Genomic DNA, 20,739 nt, shown 5'->3' with positions numbered 1-20,739 from the left:
TCAAAGATGTGAAGGGCGATGCCACAGTCTTTCCTCTTTCGGGTCAGTTGGTGGACCATTTAGAGGAGGCGTGGAAACAACCTGGCAAAAGATACCAGCCGCAGAGACGCCTGGCGGTGGCTTATCCGTTCGCGGATAATTATTTTGCTAAGTGTGAATCCCCTCCACAGGTGGATTCTCACGTGACCCGTCTTGTCCGTAGTGCCACATTGCCGATGCCATCCATGTCCTCCCTTAAGGATGCTACGGACCGCAAGGTAGAAATCTGCCTGAAGTCCGCTTATTCCCTTGCAGGGGGGGCAGCACGGCCGGCTATGGCCATTTGCTGGGTTGCCAGAGCGATGGAGCGCTGGGCGGATTCATTAGAGGCTTCTTTTGAATCCGACTGTCCGGCCGAACAAGCGGAGTTGATTGGCAATCTCCGTGATTCGGCCACCTACATCAACGAGGCGGCTCTAGACATTAGTACTCTGGTGTCTAGAATTTCTTCAGCAGCGGTAGCTGCTCGTCGCACCTTGTGGCTGCGATCCTGGAAGGCGGACGCAGATCCAAGAAAGGTCTGGAAGCGTAGCCGTTTACCGGAGAAGTTCTCTTCGGTCCGGATCTGGATAAGATTGTGGCCACGCTGGCGGCAGCCAAATCTGCTTGTCTCCCGTCGGCCGCTGCTCCTTCTGGTTCTGGACCATCGTCCTTTCGGTCATCTAGGGCCCAGGGCAGGCCCAAACCACAGTCGTTTCCTCGACAGGCTGGCCCTAAGAAATCGGGCAAGCCCCGGAAACAGGCATGGAGTACCAGACGTCCGGCCCCCAAGCCAGATGACAAGCCTGCGGCCTGACGGTCCGGGTCTCCCCTTGGGGGATCCCAGGGTGGGAGGCCGCCTGCTGCAGTTCTCCCGGTGTTGGTCGTTCACTACGACAGACACTTGGGTTCTGGAGGTGGTCTCTCACGGGTACGCCCTCTCCTTCCGGCACAGACCCCCGGCTCGATTCTTCACCACGGGTCTACCATCAGACCGGAACAAGGCTACGGAGCTGCGGAAGGTATTGCACACTATGCTCCAGGCTGGAGTTATAGTGCCTGTTCCATTCTCCCAGAGGGGCCAGGGTTTCTATTCAAATCTATTTTTGGTACAGAAACCCAATGGGTCATATCGTCCGATTCTCAACCTCAAAGCACTCAACAAGTCTTTGCGGGTCCCGAAGTTTCGGATGGAGACCCTACGGTCCATCATTCTGGCGCTGGAACCTGGGGACTACATGGTGTCATTGGACATACAGGACGCTATGGCGGTCATGGCGGCTTCTCTGCGGCTGCAAGGAGTCCGCATGTTGCCGTACTTGGACGACCTGTTATTGGTGGCAGGATCTCCAGAGCTCCTGTTACACCACTTGGACCTGACCATTGCACTGCTGCAACGGCACGGCTGGCTAATTAACTGGCAGAAGTCCACTCTAATCCCGTCTCGGAGGATTCTGCATCTTGGAGCCTTATTGGACTCGGGACAGCAAAGGATCTTCGTGACGGAGGACAAGATCTCTGCTTTACAGTCAAGGGTGCGCAGTTGTCTGCACAGCCGCCGGGTGTCCTTACACTCGGCGATGAGGTTACTGGGCTCCATGGTGTCGGTGTTCGACATGGTGGAATACGCCCAGTTTCACTCTAGACCTCTGCAGCACCTGATCCTGTCCAAGTGGAACGGGCTGCCTCAGTCTCTGAAGTTCCAGACGATTGTGCTCACCCCGGAGGTTCGCCTGTCCCTTGCGTGGTGGTTAAAGATGACCCACCTCAACAAGGGACGTCCGTTCTGGGTTCCAAATTGGGTCCTGTTGACAACGGACGCCAGTCTTCGAGGCTGGGGAGCAGTTTCGGGTCCACACTTGTTCCAGGGCAGGTGGACACCGACAGAAGCGGAGCTTCCAATAAATATCTTGGAACTCCGTGCGGTCTTCAATGCTCTCCTGCAGGCACAGCGGTTTCTCCAGGGTCACCCGGTGCAGGTCCAGTCGGACAATGCTACCACCGTGGCCTACATAAACAGGCAAGGAGGAACTCGCAGTCGGGCGGCTCTCGTAGAGGTCTCTCGGATCCTGGTTTGGGCGGAGCGCAATCTTCCGGCCATATCAGCGGTCTTCATCCCGGGAGTGCTAAATTGGGAGGCGGACTTTCTAAGTCGCCAGGACGTTCATCCAGGGGAATGGTCCCTGCACCCGGACGTTTTTCAACTACTGGTGGACAGGTGGGGTCTTCCAGAAATCGACCTCATGGCGTCCCGGCACAACAACAAGTTGCCGGTGTACGGGTCTCGCACAAGAGACGAAGGGGCGTCTCTGGTGGATGCTCTGTCCGTCCGGTGGACGTTCAGGTTCGCATACCTGTTCCCTCCGGTCTCCCTTCTTCCACGGGTAATCCGGAAATTCAAACAGGAAGGAGGGACGCTCCTGTTGATAGCTCCCGCGTGGCCCAGACGGCACTGGTTCTCAGACCTTCAGGGTCTGTCCGTGGACAGTCCTCTGCGGTTGCCGCTACGACCGGACCTTCTGTCTCAGGGTCCTTGTCTTCACCCGGACCTGACTCGGCTGTCTTTGGCGGCGTGGCTGTTGAGACGGCCATGCTGAGGTCCTGGGGGTTTGCCAGCTCTATGCTGTGTACCATGTTACGAGCTCGGAAACCGTCTTCCGCGAGGATATACCATCGCGTGTGGCATACGTTCTTCCAGTGGTGTCGACCGAGAGGTTATGCACCGCGGGAGTTTCGTCTGTCTCGGATTCTCGCCTTCCTGCAAGCGGGACTAGATCATGGGCTTCGCCTTGCTTCTTTGAAGGTACAGGTTTCGGCCCTATCTTTCTGGTTTCACCGTAGGATTGCTACAATCCCGGATGTGCGCACCTTTATGCAAGGTGTTCTCCGTATTCAGCCGCCCTTTGTTCCACCTGTGGCGCCTTGGGATTTGGCTGTGGTCCTGAGGACTCTCCAAGGACCGCCGTTTGAACCACTGGGCTCAGTGGATATTAAATGGCTAACAGCTAAGACTGTTTTCCTTCTGGCCGTTGCTTCAGCCAGACGTGTTTCTGAGTTAGGGGCTCTTTCTTGTAGACCCCCTTTCTTGGTTTTTTTCATGGGAACAGGGCAGTGCTCCGCACTCGGCCCGAGTTTCTCCCCAAAGTTGTTTCCCAGTTTCAGGTTAACGAGGAAATAGTTGTTCCGGCCTTTAACTCACCGGGTCTTTCCGTGGGTGAGGCCTCTTTGGATGTTGTGCGGGCCTTAAGGACTTATGTGGACCGCACTTCTTTGTTTAGGAAGTCGGACGCTTTGTTGTCCTCTATGGCTTCTGTAAAAAGGGTTGGCCTGCTTCAAAGCAAACTTTGGCAGCCTGGATCCGTATGGCTATTTCTGAAGCTTATCTTCATGAAGGCCTACCGGTCCCTCCTTCTCTGAAGGCTCATTCCACTAGGTCTGTGGGTCCTTCGTGGGCAGCTTGACGTGGTGCCTCGGCAGTTCAGATCTGCAAGGCTGCTACGTGGTCTTCTGTCCATACCTTCGTGAGGTATTACAGGTTTGACACCTTCGCCTCTCAGGATGCTTCCTTCGGGCGGCGGATTCTCCTTTCTGCACAGGAGCGTCCCCACCCTTAAAGGATACTGCTTTGGGACATCCCCAAGGTATCCTGTGGATACCCTATGGACCCTGAAGTAGAAAATATGAGATATGGTAAGAACTTACCCTTGTTATCTCTATTTCTACGAAGTCCATAGGGTTCCACAGGACTCCCGCCCTGTCGCACCTGTGCTGCAGATGGACTTTGCTCTGGTCACCGGTTTTCCGTCTCCCTCTGGTGAGAATGTGATTCTTGTATGTGTCCAGATCTTTGTTCTCTCTCTTCCTTCTCCTCCTCCGGCCTATGGCTTGGTAACTAACTGAGGTGCCTTGGCCTGGGGGCGGGGTATAGGAGGGGGACCTAGTGCATCCTGGGAGGCTGAAAGCTTAACTCTTTGGTGCCCTGCGACTGACGTCACACCTATACCCCAAGGTATCCTGTGGAACCCTATGGACTTCGTAGAAATAGAGATAACAAGGGTAAGTTCTTACCATATCTCATATTTTCATGCTCTTTAAAGGCTATATTTGGGACTTTCAGTGGCAGAGTATAGAAGTGACACAGTAGCTCTGGAACAAAATCCGTTCTGAGTGTGATGATTCTGTACAGCCACAATATAACACATTTTTTCAGAACTAATTTAATTTCAGTTAGGGGTCAAGTTCATTTTGTGTGACTGGCATCTCGAGATACATATGGCTCTGCATTTGGACAAAATATAAGCATTGTTACTGAAACATTTTTTTTCTTTGTTTTTCTTTTATCAGAGCCGAGTGAATGTGTATTCCACCCATTGTCCCTCAGGAACATCTGTGCAAAATATGATCCACTGGGCTCAGGTACGGGTTAGTAACAAGTGCAGAAGCATTTCAATTCCATATTCTTGGAAGCACATTTGGGTGTTAAGGTGGCAATGCTGCTTGCCTTTCTGCCAGATGAGCTGCATCCAATGAGTGTGACCTGTGCCCCTTTAATTGTTTCAGGCTGTCAAGAGTGGGGAACTGAAGGCATTTGATTGGGGATTCAAGGGCAATCTTATTCATTATAACCAGGTAATATTATTTTATTGTTTAATTATAAACACATAATACTGTATTACATGTATTCTGACCCTCATTACACGTAAGCAGTAAGTAACTATTCAGATAGCTAAGCCAAGTTCATCTGTTAATCCACAGACAATGAGTTTTCTGGAACTTTGTACATTTATTAACATAGACCAGCAGTTCTCAAACTGTGGGTCATGACCCCAAAGTGGGTCGCGGCCATCTCAGCTTGGGGTCGCAACTCACATGGGGTGAGGTTGATGACCCCTCTGAGGAGAGTGAAACCAGTTGAACTGTCTGTTATTTCAGACTCCTCGGATCACTGGCTGAGCGATCCGAGGAGTCAGCAGACAGCCCGTCCCACCCTAGTGCTCAGCTACTCTTGTCCTCCTGCCCAGCAGCAGAAACTGACACACAGGCAGCAAGCCTCAGCAGCAGACAGACTCAGAGGAGCCAGCTGCCAAACTCTCTCTTCAGTCTGTGCAGATGTTAAGTAAGTGCATACTGGGGTCCGCTACTGCCAGGGTGGGAGGACACAGAATGTGTGTTGATTGCCGTGTAGGGAGAAGAAACTTCAGCAGGAGGAGGAATGAGGGGAGTGCTGAGCACAGACCATATTGGGGAACAGGGGAGCACACAGTGTGGGAACTGGAGGGGGGAACAGAAAAAAAAATATTAAAAACCCATTGCCTCCCCCCTGTCATCCACTGCCTCCCCTTGAAATGCACTGCACCCTCTGTCTTCTCATCTACTACCACCTCCTGTCACCCACTGGTTCTCCCTGTTAGCCACTGTGTCCTATGTCACCCTTAGCCTCCCACTACCTCCTCAGTCACTCACTTCTTTCCTGCCACCCTTTGCTGCTCCTTGCCACCCTCTGCCGCCTCCTGTCACCAACTGCCATCCTCTGCTTTTCCCTGCCACCACTGCCTCTCCGTCACCCACCAACACCCTCTGCCTCCCCCTATCACCCACTGCTTCTACCTATTACTCACTGCCTCCTATGTCACCTATTGCCTCCTCAGTCACTCTCTGCCTTTCCATGCCGTGATCTGCCTCCCCCGTTTCACCCTCTCTCTCCCTGTCATCAAGTCACCTCCTGCCACCCTCTCTCCCCATGTGAGCCACTCATTCTCCCTGTTACCCACTGCCTCCTATGTCACCCTTTGCCTCCCCAGTCACCCACTGTCTTCCCTGACATCCTTTGCTGCTCCTTGCCACCCACTGCTTCTCTTTCACCCACTTCCTCCCCCTGTCACCCACTGCTTCAAGCTGCAACCCACTGCCATCCTTTGCTTCTCCCTGCCACCCACTGCCTCTCCGTCACCCGACACCCTCTGCCTACCCCCTGTCACCCACTGCTTCTCCCTATTACCCACTGCCTCCTATGTCACCTATTGCCTCCCCAGTCACCCTCTGCCTTTTCATGCCACCATCACCCACTGTTTCTCCCTGTCACCCACTGCCTCCTACATCACCCTTTGCCTCCCCAGTCACCCACTGTTTCCCCAGTCACTCCCTGCCTCAACTTGCAGGGACAGGGGCTTCGAAAGGAGCTCGTCCCTGCAATGTCTAAATGAAATGGTCGCATTAGCGCAGTGGCGTAAGTTCATACCAGATGCCCGGAGGCAAGTTATAATTTGGTGCCCTCCTAAAACAAAAGGGAAAATAAATGTGGTGCCTATCTATCTATCTATCTATCTATCTATCTATCTATCTATCACTTATGCACTAAAACACTAATATAGAATAGTGGGGTGACTATATTGTGGGCAATAGAGGAGGCACCTCCATTGTCTCCCATAGTTCTGCCCCTGCATTAGCAGATACCTCACTTCAGTTTTGCGTCTCCATAGTGCTATTGTGCATGAGCGGTCTGCTAACCATGCATGTGTGGCAGTCATTCTGCAGTAACTTGCTGGGGTCCTGGGATAATTTTTATTGTTAGACGGGGTCCCAGAGCAAAAAAGTTTGAGAACCCCTGACATAGACGGAATGATTGTCCATATAATACAACTGTGGTTCTGCAGAGTAGGTCACCATACTTTGTGATAACAAAATAAGAGAATAAACTGCAAATGTGTGCGGTAAGAAGGTACAAGCCTTGTGGGGTTTAGAAGACTTACACAGCCTGTCCGCATGTAAAACACAGATTACTGCAGTAAACTAAAATGAAGGATTCAACCCTTTGACCTGTCACATGGTAAACGGTAGCCAGACATAGGCAACTAATGCAGATCTGCACAGAGCAGAGTAGACTTGACTAGTAGAGTGTAAAACATAAGCTTGTCACATAAAATCACTGACAGTATATGAAACAATATTAGAAATGCTGTGGTTACAGTCCTCTCCTCGTCTGATATCTATAGATATCACTATATACCTATACAAGCACATAAAAAAAAAATGAACAATATCATAATAATGAGACGTAAGAAGCACAGTCTTTGTAATTGGTCTGACGAATGTCTTAGCAGTTCCATCTTTAATTACTTTGACTGCTACTTTGCGAATCTTTCCATCTCCGCTGGGAAATGTTGTAACAATTAGTCCCATTGGCCACTCATTTTGATTAACCTGCTTGTCTTTAAGTAGCACAAGGTAATTTTCTTGTAAGTTGGTACAATTATATTGCCATTTGCATCGATTTTATACAGTAGTCAGGTACTCACGCTTCTAAGGATTCCAAAAGATATTGGCAAGACACTGCACCTGTTTCCACTGTCATTTGTACAAGTCTTTGTCATTAAAGTTTCCAAATGGAATGGTCGACACGCCAAATTTTTGTGTAAGAAGTGTGGCCGGAGTCAAGATGACTGGCATTTCTGGATCGTTAGAAATTGGTACAAGCGGTCTTGTGTTGATGACAGCTGAAACTTCTGCTAAGAGAGTAGTCAACACCTCATGAGTAGAGTTGGCATCTAACAACCTAGAATCAAGAATACGATGAGAAGTTCCAATCATACGTTCCCAAACGGGTGGATTGAACACCCAAGAACATCCTTGACCATGTAGATCTTTTTACACACTTGCATTGTCAACATTGTTTGTTTTCATGTTCAGCTCTCTAGATGCCCCGACAAAATTAGTTCCGCAGTCAGAACGTAGTTGTTTTGCAATTCCCCTGATAGAGAAAAACCTTCGTAGAGCATTTATAATACTCGAAGTGTCCATAGACTCAATAACTTCAATATGAATAGCACGAATGCTCATGCAAGTAAACAAAACAGCCCATCGTTTGCTGTGTGCCTGACCACCTCTTGACCGACATGTAACAACTGTCCATGGTCCAAAGACATCTAATCCCATATATGTAAATGGAGGTTCCATGGTAAGGCGTTCAACTGGAAAATCCGCCATCTTTTGTTCTTGTCGGCCTCGCAGTTTACCGCACCTTATACACCTGTGCATTACAGCAGCAATACATCTTTTAGCGCCAACAGTCCAAAACCCTGCTGCACTGTAGCACCTTCTGTGAAATGTTGACCTTGATGTCTCACTTGTTCATGATAAAAGCGAATAAGTAAGGTGGTTACATGTTGACGACCAGGTATAAGAATAGGATTTTGCTCATCCTTCTCTAATTTGGCATTATTGAGTCGACCACAACCCTCAACAAGTCCTTTTCATCAAGTCTGAGATTTAATGTCCTGAGAGGACTATCCTTAGGGATTTCTTCTTGCTTTTTGATGCACCTAATCTCTTTCGCATAAGTTAAATGCTGGATGCAGCGGAGAACAAAGGTTCTTGCTTGATAGAGTTCATTTGGAGCGCATGATCTCTCACAAATGTGCCACCCTCGACAATTTTTAGTTCCGTCATCAGATCTATTGCGGTAACACTGTGTAATATGAATGAGTCGTGCTACAGCTCTTATGAGGGTCATCCACTTTGAAAACTGTTCAAATCGATGTAGACCAAACTCATCCATTGTAACAGTAGTAACGAACAACGTAGTTACTTGTGGGTGAAAATATGCATCAGATTCAGGGTTTATCAATTCGAAAGAGTTTCTGGTAATGGTTGATTCATCCTTTGGACGTAACAAAAATGTATGACCTGTTAAGCAGGTAGTACTCATCAGAAATGTTGCAGGAACTGACCTAGTGGCATGATCTGCAGGGTTTTTATCTCTAGGCACATACTCCCTGATTCAGAGGCGCTCGCAAAATGCGAGCGCACGCTCTGAATGTGGGCGGCCACTTGCCTTTTGAAGTGCGGCCTCCTGGTCGCTAGCTAAGCTGTGGGTTACCACCCACAGCTTTAGTGACCAACCAGGTTGATGGTCGCGATGGTCAAGACGGCCATGTCAGCCATGTCAGTGCAGCCGCCCACAAAACGGCATGCGTTCCTTAAGGAACGCCTCCGTTTGTGAAACCACCCCCCCTCCCCGCCTACTAAACGGGGTGAGCTGTCGATCAACATCGACAGCCGTTCCGTTGGTAGCGAGCCCCGGAGCGAGAGAATTTCTCTCTCGCTCTGGTGCTTGCGCGCGTGCAGTGTGGCCGCTGCGCTTGCGCAGGGCCTAAACATCGACCCGCTTGTGAGCGGATCTGAATGAGTTCCATAGTTCCATTGTTCCAGAAAGAAAGATCTTCTGATCCTTTACACCCTGTTACCAACATACACATGGAATCTTCTAGTTTGGTTATATATGTAACCTAGAACCACCTTATTATAAGTGTAGAATTTAACTGCATCCGGTTTGATGTCTAATTCTGTTAATATAAGCTCTGCTATTTCTGCTGCTAGTACAGCTCCACACAATTCGAGTCTTGGGATAGTGTGTTGAGGTTGTGGTGCCAACTTAGTTGTACCTAGAATGAATCCAACATGGCAAGCTCCCTTAGGCTCTGTCACCTTTAGGTAAGTGACTGCAGCTATGGCCTTTCTTGAAGCATCTGAGAAAATACAAATCTCCTTGTGTTTTGCTGCAATAAGTGACGCAGGGGTGTAGCAACATTGAACTTGGATTTGTTCTAGGGAACTTAAGGAATCTCTCCACATCTCCCACTCGTTTCCTTCCTGAAGGTGCGTCCCAGTCTTGTGAATCTGCTGAAAGCTCCCTTAGCAAAGACTTCCCATGTACTGTTACTGGAGCTGCAAAACCAAGAGCGTCATAGAGACTGTTGACAGAATACCTTTTCGGGTGTATGGTCTTTCTTCCTTCGACACTTGGAATGTAAAGGTGTCTGTCTTTATATCCCAACTTATTCCTAAACTGCGCTGAATTGGAGGAGTATCATCACCTAGATCTAAGTTCTTTAAGTCCTTTGCATAATCTTCAGAGTTGAACGCTTTCATAACTCGGGTGCTGTTCGAAACCATCTTGTGAAGTCTCAAATTACCAACATTTAACATCGCTTGCGCTCTTTTGAGCAGATGTATAGCTTCATCTTCGGTAGGCAGGGATTTTGAGTCCATCATCCACATAATTCCATTTCCCACTCTTGAGCTGTCCTTCTAAGTCCATAGGTAACCACTGCAGCTGAAGGACTATTACCAAACACATGCACTTTCATTCCTGATTTATTTTCCAAGTTACGCCTCAGCGAGTTGAATCTTGCAAGAACTTGTTCCTTATTGTTGGGAAGACAACATCTAGTTAAACGAAAAGGGTGGGGAGCAACCCAACTATTTGATTCATCTTTGAAGAATTCTTTATCCATATTTTTTAGAAATTCCTTGTCTTCCATTGAGGGTGCAATTTTATTGTCATCCTTTGTCTGAAATACAGCATCACCAAGACCTTCGCCACCTTTCTCCCATGTAGTAAGCTCTCTGTCAGTATGACTCACTTGACTTTGTTGAGCTGTTCTGGTGAGACTTTCTTTTATAAAGAAGTGATTAGGACATGGTTCAAATAGGGATACATGGCCATTTTCCAGCAAGCTTGTTTTGAAGGCATTGACATCTGATCTACGTACCTTGTTAATGCAAACGTCACCCACTATTACCCATCCTAAATCGAGTCTTTGGGCATAGGGTGCGTTGTGAGGGCCATTGCATTGTTGACCAACTTTGTGTACCCTCAGTATGTCTCTGCCAAGCAGAGAAAGAATTTTTGCGGTATTATCCAATTGTGGGATGTGATCAGCAATAGCTCTTAAGTGGGGGTGATGACATGCAACGTCAGGCGTAGGGATCTCACTCCTGTTGTTTGGCAATTGATCACACTCTCTAAGTGTAGGCAGAGAAAGTTTTAGACTTCCACCTACAGTCTCCATTATGTATCCACTTTCTCTTCCTAATGTATCTTTCGTCCTGGCACACGTGTTTAGTGTGTATGGAGTGGGGTTCTCCCCTATGTTGAATTGTTCAAAGAACTCTGACTCAGCTAAAGATTTATTACTTTGATCATCCAAAATGGCATACATTCTTATGGATGTTTCTAAATGTCCTTTGAGATGCACCTTGACCAAGCATACAGTATTTTTGAACAGGATCGATTGCTATCGCTTTCTTTGCACACCTCAGTACATTAGATGTGACTAAAGTTTCCATCTTTTCACTCTCCTTCTCCCACCGTCCTTTGACACAGGGTTGAGGGTGTTGGTAGATTTGGGTTACAAGTATCTGGGTGTAAAGTAGTTACATGCTTCTCACTATCACACTCCAAACATTTAATTGTAGATTTACAGTCTCTAGAGAGGTGTTTTGTAGAAGAACAGCATCGGAAACAGATTCCAAAGTTTTTTAGTAAATTCTTTCTCTCTTCTAAAGGTTTGTCTCTGAAAGTACATCATTTCTTAAGAAGATATGGTTTCTTGTGCAGAGGGCATTGTCTATCTGGATCCTCTACTTGTTTACTCATTGTGAAAGGAGAAGTCGCAAGTGTACTGAAATAAGTATTTTGGAGTTATCATAACTTTTTGCAGTTATTTCACCCTTTGGATAACCTGTACTGGCTGTAGTTTGGGAGTTAAGGGCAAAACTTGGATCATTTCTTGTTTTTGCTAATTTCCGAATGAATTTAGAAAAGAAAGAGAATGGAGGAAATGCCACTTGATTTTCTTCCTTGAGCCTTGGAAAGTCCATTTTTCTTGTATGTTATCTGGAAGTTTCTCAACAATGGTCTTCACCCCTTGAGCAGTATCTAAATAACTTAGTCCTGGTAAGAATGGATCAGTTTTAGCTGACTCTAATTCTAGCAACAGATCTCCAAGTTCTCGTAATTTCTGATTATCTGTGTTAGAAATTTTGGGAAAATATTTAGCTTTGTTGAGAAGGGCTTCTACAATAACTGCTGGGTTACTGTAACAGTTTTCAAGTCCTTCCCAAACTAGCTTGAGTCCTTTTGAGGGATTATTCGCATTAACTGACCTGAGTGATTTCACGTATCCTGAAGACTTGCTCCCCAACCATTTTGCTAACAGATCAAGTTCTTCACTTGCAGTGATGTTCAGGTCTTTGATTGAGTTCATAAAGCTGGGCCTCCATGATCTGTAGTTCTCTGGACGGTCATCAAACTTTGTAAGTCCTGTGGTAACTAGTTCATGGTGAACCATGAAATTAACTACAGTAAGTCTGTCACCTCTGATTTAACAGATTGCGTATGATGAGTATTTAGGATGTTGTGATTCAATGTATCACACTCTTATTTTGTCTGATGAGAGGGGCAAGTTTCTGCTGATCAGGCATATTTGTAGTCTGTAGGAAGGTTTTTGTTCTTGAAAGCAAAATAGTGTATCCTCTGGCTTATCTACAATTTGTATGTGAGAAGGTTTGTAAATCGCTGCAGAGACTGCCAATGTTCCTGTCGGATTGTATATTTAAAGGTTCAGCATTTACAACTGGTTCCTCATTGTCAGAGCAGGGTAAGCTGCTGTGCTTACTGGTGTGATTTAATACATATTCTCTGGTGCGTTTATCAGGGTCTTCTGACATAATTTGGCTACTTAGATCCTCTCTGTTATCTCGGTTTACGGCTGCTTCAAGGGCCTCAGCTTGTGTCACAGCAGCAGCTGCTTCTTTCTCTTGGCACAGTGCATCTAAACTGGCTTCCAGACGTGCTTTTTCTAACTTTAATGCGATCTCCATTTTTGCGTAAGCAGCTCGTGCTTTTGCATCACCAGCGTCTGCACGTGCTTTGATGGCGGCAGCACTCATTGTGGACATGCTGGAATGCAATGATCTTGATTTGTTTGAATAATGCCTAGATGAACTAGAGCGTTGGGACTGAACTTCCCTCAAGCGGCCTAACTAGTTTCAGCATCTGTGATTGCATTACATATAAGACTGTCACATCCCTGATCAATGCCTCTCTGAATGTCACGTTCCTTTACAGCTTTCTTCCGCATTTGTTTTGATTCAAAATGTGGAATATTTCTCTGACTGCAATCTATAGGTCACATAACTGGACCTGAGTTGACCTGAATTTGTTCCTGAACACTCCTTGCATTTGTCACTTTAAGCAAATCAGTTTCAGTTCTATCCCATGCTTTTTCTAGTCTTTCTTGGTATTCAGCTCTCTCATTGATGTAAATATCCCATGCCTTTTGAGATCGCTTTACTGTAAGTCTAGTGCCATCTTGGGCCTGCTGGGGCTGTGAAGGGATTTCATCATCTGCATTTTCAGCAGCTTCTACATTAGAGTTCTAGTCTGCCATGATGTGGTGTTTGCAGGTGTATGATTGATTATTATCAGGATATGATCTGTGCTGCACACACTTACTTGATTGCTGTGTGGTGAAACTGACTGCAACAACACGCCTTAGATCCTAGATCGCCTGCGCGTGACGATGAGTCCAGAGCGAACTTGTGGGAAGTTCCGGCTGTATGGACGTAGTCACCGTATCGTGGATCTGTAATGGGTGGGATTGCACCAGCCTGGCTGAGGTCTGCATAGCTTGAGCCTGCAGAAAGGTTATCTTCTTACTATATTAGAAATGCTGTGGTTACAGTACAACATGTTTACAATCTCTTGATGACATCGCACAGTGTGAGCATTGGGAAGAGTTTGACCAGTTCACAACTTTAATAACATTTTTTCATATATAAAATTCTGAGTGTAGTAATATTTTTTTGTAGATATCCTATGCCCACCTTTACAAAGTCTTCAGTAGTTTCGCTACTCATTGTATTTTTTTTTTTACAAAACTGATTATTATCCACTGTTATATAGGGCGCAAAATACTAACATTCATAGAGCCCCAGTGGAGCAATGAAGGACCATAGGTCACTCAAGATTTCAGCGCAAGTAGAAGGGGAGGGAGCAATGGAACACGCTGCAGTGTAATGATCAATTTTATTACCATGCACATATGTCGTCACTCCACCTCCATCTATTCTACAGCCGCACCCCCTATCGAATGACCATGCAAAGCTGTTGCCCAAAAGCAAACATGTACAGATGTTTCCTCGCAGTCGCGCCAAACGGCACCTTTCGGCGTGCTAGGTCCCGTGAGATTTTGCTAATGCTGGCCATCTGAATAGGGATGTGATGTGACTAGAACGCACCAGGAGACTGTGCTCATTAATTTGATATGTGCCACTTGTATATCTGTGAGAGACTCGGTCACACAATCAGCATACGAAGTGCCACGATGCAAGTGGGCGCAGCTTTTTTCCACACAAATATACAAGTGTCATATATCAGATTAATCAGCAAAGTCTCCTGGTGCGTCCTTGTCACATCGCATTAAAACTAAATATAATTTTCGACAAAAAAAGAGGCCTGACACTAGCAGGGTTGCACGGGACCTGGCGGCTCACTCACGTCAGGCATGTCGCACTACATGGCGTATTGGGGCTAGATGTAAGAGGACACATGTAGCAGAGAATAGGAAGGTGCTGTTCTATCCTTCATATTTACCTGGAATCTGTATTCTTTACTGTAGGAGATTATTTTCACTTAATTTCTATACATGTCTTTTCCTATGTGTGTGACTTCAGAAATGAATGAAAATATGTAAAAATCAGTTTATGAGTAAATAAGTAAAGATTTCTGTTTTCTTTTGTACTTGTCCAATCCCTTCTAATCCTTATACTGTGCATTGTAACATTAGTATAGTTTTACTATCGGGATGTAGTCGGCATCCCTACCGTCAGGATGCTGACAGGCAGAATACTGGCACCGGAATCCCGCCGGTCTTAAGAATACTGGCTCCGGCATCCCGATGGTTGGAATCCCGACCGTAAGATCAGTCTTAGGGTTAGGCACTAGGGGGAGTGTTAGGGTTAGGCTGCAGGAGGAGGAGGGTTAGGGATAGGCTGCAGGAGTGGAGAGTTAGGGTTAGGCTGCGGGAGGAGAGGGTTAGGGTTAGGCTGCGGGAGGAGAGGGTTAGGGTTAGGCTGCGGGAGGAGAGGGTTAGGGTTAGGCTGCGGGAGGAGAGGGTTAGGGTTAGGCTGCGGGAGGAGAGGGTTAGGGTTAGGCTGCGGGAGGAGAGGGTTAGGGTTAGGCTGCGGGAGGAGAGGGTTAGGGTTAGGCTGCGGGAGGAGAGGGTTAGGGTTAGGCTGCGGGAGGAGAGGGTTAGGGTTAGGCTGCGGGAGGAGAGGGTTAGGGTTAGGCTGCGGGAGGAGAGGGTTAGGGTTAGGCTGCGGGAGAAGAAGGTTAGGGTTAGGCTGCGGGAGGGGAGGGTTAGGGTTAGGCACTAGGGGGAGTGTTAGGGTTAGGCTGCTGGAGGAGAGGGTTAGGCTGCAGGAGGGGAGGGTTAGGGTTAGGCACTAGGGGGAGTGTTAGGGTTAGGCTGCTGGAGGAGAGGGTTAGGCTGCAGGAGGGGAGGGTTAGGGTTAGGCTGCGGGAGGAGAGGGTTAGGGTTAGGCTGCGGGAGGAGAGGGTTAGGGTTAGGCTGCGGGAGGAGAGGGTTAGGGTTGGGCTGCGGGAGGAGAGGGTTAGGCTGCGGGAGGGGAGGGTTAGGGTTAGGCTGCGGGAGAAGAGGGTTAGGGTTAGGCTGCGGGAGAAGAGGGTTAGGGTTAGGCTGCGGGAGGTTAGGGTTAGGCACTAGGGGGAGTGTTAGGGTTAGGCTGCTGGAGGAGAGGGTTAGGGTTAGGCTGCAGGAGGGGAGGGTTAGGCACTAGGGGGAGTGTTAGGGTTAGGCTGCGGGAGGAGAGGGTTAGGGTTAGGCTGCGGGAGGGAGGGTTAGGGGTAAGGGTTACGATCTTTCCAGAAATATGACTGTCGGTTTGCCGCTGTCTGTATTCTGATCGTTTGGATCCCGTACCCAACCCTTTACAATCATAAGCACAGAAAATCATATGCATTACTTTACAGTAACAAATTAACAGCTTTTCCTCTGCTTTTAATGGAATTATCTTATCCATTTTTGCAATTGTAGATGGACAATTTGCGGTGGTGGTGACTGAGTATACCCCACTCGTGTAATAATATAGCTCATTACAATTTCGGTTTGTGCTATAGTCCTAGCAAATCTGTCTGCAGCATGTTTTTGATGTCTATCCGTCAAATGTCTTGTTACATTGTGTGCTTATTTCTTGTAATGTTTCCCCTCTTGTCTCCCAGACTACTCCCCCCTTCTATCATGTGAAAGACATGAACATCCCAGCTGCCCTGTGGAGTGGGGGCAATGACTGGCTGGCTGATCGGAAGGATATGGCTTTACTGCTTACTCAAGTCAGCAACTTGGTCTATCACAAGGAGATTCCAGATTGGGAGCACCTAGATTTCATCTGGGGTTTGGATGCTCCTGAACGCATGTACAACGAAATCATTCTGCTGCTGAAAAAGTTTACGTAAACCTCCTGCTGTGGATGTTACTGAGCGTAACATACACCTACTGTATGTGTCTCATCTAAAGTGCTTAAGAAACCTGTGGATTGTTTTTTTTTTTTTTTTTATCTAAACATAACTGAAGTATACACAAAGGTGACTGCTGGTCAGACCACACAATGATTACTAATTTCCAGAGATCTAAAAATACAATAAACTATATAATTTAATATAATAAATAAATAACAAAAGAACAAATGAAAAACCAAAAGTATAAAATAAATAGAGGGCATATTATTAGTAGGGTGGTGTCACACAGGTACTTTTAATGGTAGCACTTTTCCAATTAGGAAAGCGCTAATTTTCATCGTCTTAACTCATGTTACACGAGAACAATTGTTTTCGCGGCAGCATGGTCAGCAGGGCAAGCGTTCCTCATTCACTTCTGTGTGTCAGCAAGGACTCATTTAAGCATTATGAACACAAGAGCTTCTTAGCTGAAAAAACATAAGCATTTAAAAGATTGAGTGACAGTCTTTGTTCTATATCAATATTTAGTAAAGGGTTGTCTTATATTTTAAGTTTTACACTTTTGTCATTTTAATACACAGAAGTGTTTAATCATAAAATCATAAGCAATATATTGGTCATATTAGATAATGAGATCCACAAAGTAAAAAGATATGTCATAAACAATGTAGCACATATCGAAGTCCAGAAGAAAAACATTGACCTTGGTCATTAAAAATAAACCACCCAGTATTTTCCAATACGTACCATTACTTCTGTGCCTGATTTACACACTTGCTGTCCTCTGTTCGATATTGCGGATGGCAGATATTCGCTTACAATGTATTGAGACCTAGCACTGGGAAAATTAGCCCAGTGTTTTCCCCGCGCTTTATTTCTCTAGCCGTCCGCCTGGCAAACATCCCCTGCCATCTGGCACTGTGAGTGACACGGCCGAAAGTCACGCTGCACTGATGTTTCATATAGAAAGGTCAGCGCAGTAAGACTATTGGCTGCGTCAGACCGGTGGACAGGGGAGATCCCTCCCCCCGTAAAAAAGGAAAGGCGCACTTGTCGTCGGAAACAATAGCCTGTGAGCAGTGAATCGACTGGTCCTGCGTCCTCTCTCTGCATTTCAGTGGCAATGTGTTTGTTACTGGGGGGCCTTCTGTGTAGTCAGCAAGTGGAGCAGAATCTGGGCCTGCTGTCAGTCCAGCTAGCAAGTAGGGGGTAGTAAAAATATTTGTATCCAAAAAGCAATTGAACAGTATCTGGGCCACTAATAAAAAATATATATTTGTGTCCAAAAAGCAATTGGGCTGTATCGACAAAATTGTTTGAACTAGAGTCCAACAAAAATCTAGTTTCAAAACAAATAATGCATACATTTTCAACAATAACTGGGATAAGAGAATCTTTTCCAAATGTAGCATATCTATCTGCTATTGAATTGACTGTACCTGTAAGCACAGCTGAAAAGGATTTTCTGCTATAAAACAAATTAAAACCCAATTAAGGAATTGCATGAAGCACAGCACACTAAATATTCTGCTGATGATTTCACTAGAGCACAGGTTCTCAAACTCTGTCCTCAGGAACCCAAACAGTGCATGTTTTCCAGGTCTCCTCACAGAATCACATGTGAAATAATTAGCTCCATCTGTGGATCTTTTAAAATGTGTCGGTGAGTAATTAATAAACCTGTGCACCTTCTGGGTTACCTGGAAAACATGAACTGTGTGGGGTCCTGAGGACAGAGTTTGAGAACCACTGCACTAAAGGGACCAGATCCTATAGACTTTGATTATGAAAAACCTGCAGACGACTGGGCCTCTAAGAAGAAGAGGAGACTTAATATATAAAATGTTAAACTCAACTTTAAATCAATATAAGGTCAGGATTTCAACATTTCATTATTGCAAAGGCCCTCACCCGGCTACTTCTTGATACCACCCTGCTGGAAACATTTTCTGGGAATAACACTAGTCTGTAACATGAGGGGTTCTTTGTATCAGCTGGCATCGTGAGGATGTGAGTATGGCATTACTAATGATGTCTGTGTGCCCAGCAGGCCAAATTTGTGCATGTAGAGACACACCATTGAAGTAACCGATCTTCATTATATCTAGTAGCACTTATTTAGAAGACATAGTTTGCCTCAGTGGTAAACAGTGTTCTACAGATGTGTCCTCATACACTATTGCTGCAGTCGCGCCAAACTGCCCTTTATGCCGCACCAGGTTCCATGCGACTCTGCTTGCACCGAACATATTTTTTCACTCAAATGTGCAAATCAGTCGCAATGCGATGCAACAAAACCGCTTCACGAGACAGCACTGATTTTTTAAATTCGATATGTGACACTTGTATATTGTCTGTATTTGTATACGAGGTGCTACAATGCTGCAGATTTTTTATCACGCCAAGTTCCGTTGTACAAATTTAGACTCAGTCACACACCGATATACAAATGTCACATATGAAATGAATCCATTCAGTCTGAAGCGGTATTGTCGCATTGCGTTGCAACTGAGACGCACATTTGAGCGCGAAAAACAGGCAAAAACGATGCTACACCACTCAGCACAGCTCGCTCACGCCGCATGGGGTATTGAGGATAGGTGTGCGAGGACACATCTGTACATTTGAATCTGTGTAGCTTACTTATCATAATTCACTTGTATAGGGCAATAATAGGACATAGAACTTTCCAAAGAGAATATTAAATCATCCATGTCAGTTCCAGCCCCATCGTAGCTTAGTGTCTACTTTGGACTTGAATATTTGTTACGTCATACTTTTTCTTTTTCATTGTTTTTCATGTTTTTTACAGTATTGTTTTTTTAAGAGATGTTTTTGTTTTTTTATTAGAGTAATCCCTTGTCTTCTTTCTATTGTTTATTTTTTTTTTTGCTTTTAATCTTAATGATGTCTTTACAGTAGACTCTGTGGTCTCATTAGAGATGGCAGTCTTACTGTTATTTATTATGTTTTTTTCCCCATTGACAGTATTTTATTATGCCTATAAGCACATTACTATTAAAACAAAACAATATTGATATGGCACCTATTATACCTATATTTTTCGCTGTTTGCAAATACCTCCATTGGGTGATATTTAGACCACTGATATAATTGTAGGTGATCAATATGACTAATTTTTTAAATATATTTTTGATACACTAGTTTTAGATTGGAAATTGCAGTTTTGCCACATTTAAAATTGTTGCATGTGTGGGTACTTTAAGAGAGTGGTGTCACAATTTATTATATGATAACACCTGAATATCATATAATAAATCCCTCTCCTCAGGATGCACAAGGCAATATATAGTAATGTAAAACATATATGCATACACCAGAGATCCTAATGACAAGTCCACTTTAAGATCCATATTTCTTTAATTCTATGATGGGTTTTATTTATTTTATATTTCTCTGTATATCTGTGTTCTTGTACATTTGTTTCCAAGATGATTCTGTTTTGTATTGTCTTTTCAAACACTGGGCATTTACCTTTTATAATAATGTAATTATATAATAAACAAACTGCAAGTTCGACTTAAAAAGTGCTCTATATCAAAGGGGGGAGGGGTTGAAGGTTTCACAAAATTCTTTAATTCAGAAAGATTTGTCAAATATAATTAGGTGTTTCCAAAGATGATGACTTGGGTTTTATTTGGTCTGTTTATGGCACACAGATCCAATGTGTCTGTTGTAGTATAAGATGGAAAATTACAAGGTGTTTCACTCGCTGTTGGCCACAAAGTTTTTCTTATAACTTTTAAAGTAATTGACGTAATTTAGGGAAACTTGACACAGCCCCACCTCTGTGTGTTACATGCCTATATGAGCCGGTACACGGCTGTATTGATTGTCCAGACGTACTAGAAAACTGAGTCGATAAAGGCTCATATTGGCACATAACACACAGACACGATGAATGTGGACGCCACAGTACACAACACCACTGTCAGAAGCAGGAATACCTACTGACTAGCAGTGGCGGCTCCAGAGGTGGGGCTGCAGCACAGTCCAAAATTCAAACGGGAACCGCACCAACTGCCACCCTCACTGGTTATATCCTCACTGGCAGTTGGTGTGGCTCCACTATGTGAATTTTGGATTGCACTGCTGACTAGAGGGGTGAACAGCTGGCCTTCACTGCGTGAACAGCTGTCCTGGATGCTAATGGCGAAAACATTCAACACTTGCCATGACTTAAACTTACATTAAGGTTCGCGCTACAGGGGTGTATATAGTACCTTTTAGCTGCTAAACACAGAGAAGGTATCCCGACCTATCCAAAATAAGTATTACAGAAGATGTGGTATAGTGTCAGCGCTCTGTGGTCCTACAGTATTATGTCACTCCAAATTGAGGTTAACGTGATGTTACGTAGTGTATGCAATGAATGTGAT

At 45.5% G+C, this 20,739-nt stretch overlaps 1 protein-coding gene across 1 annotated transcript in view; it reads left to right on the top strand.

Moving 5' to 3' along the window:
* Positions 1 to 19,902, top strand: part of LOC148508593 (putative lysosomal acid lipase/cholesteryl ester hydrolase) — a 62,794-nt gene extending 42,892 nt beyond the window's left edge. The window contains exons 8-10 of the mRNA XM_088444320.1: positions 4,363 to 4,434; positions 4,579 to 4,647; positions 16,103 to 19,902. Coding sequence (XP_088300446.1) covers positions 4,363 to 4,434; positions 4,579 to 4,647; positions 16,103 to 16,336 — 375 coding nt within the window. The 3' untranslated portion in view covers positions 16,337 to 19,902. The remainder of the gene's footprint in view (positions 1 to 4,362; positions 4,435 to 4,578; positions 4,648 to 16,102) is intronic.
* The last annotated feature ends 837 nt before the right edge of the window (positions 19,903 to 20,739 follow it).

Source organism: Taudactylus pleione, unplaced genomic scaffold (genome assembly GCF_031769625.1).
Source record: "Taudactylus pleione unplaced genomic scaffold, aTauple2 ptg000354l, whole genome shotgun sequence".
In the NCBI taxonomy this organism is placed as follows: domain Eukaryota; kingdom Metazoa; phylum Chordata; class Amphibia; order Anura; family Myobatrachidae; genus Taudactylus; species Taudactylus pleione.
This window is presented reverse-complemented; position numbering and strand designations above follow the sequence as displayed.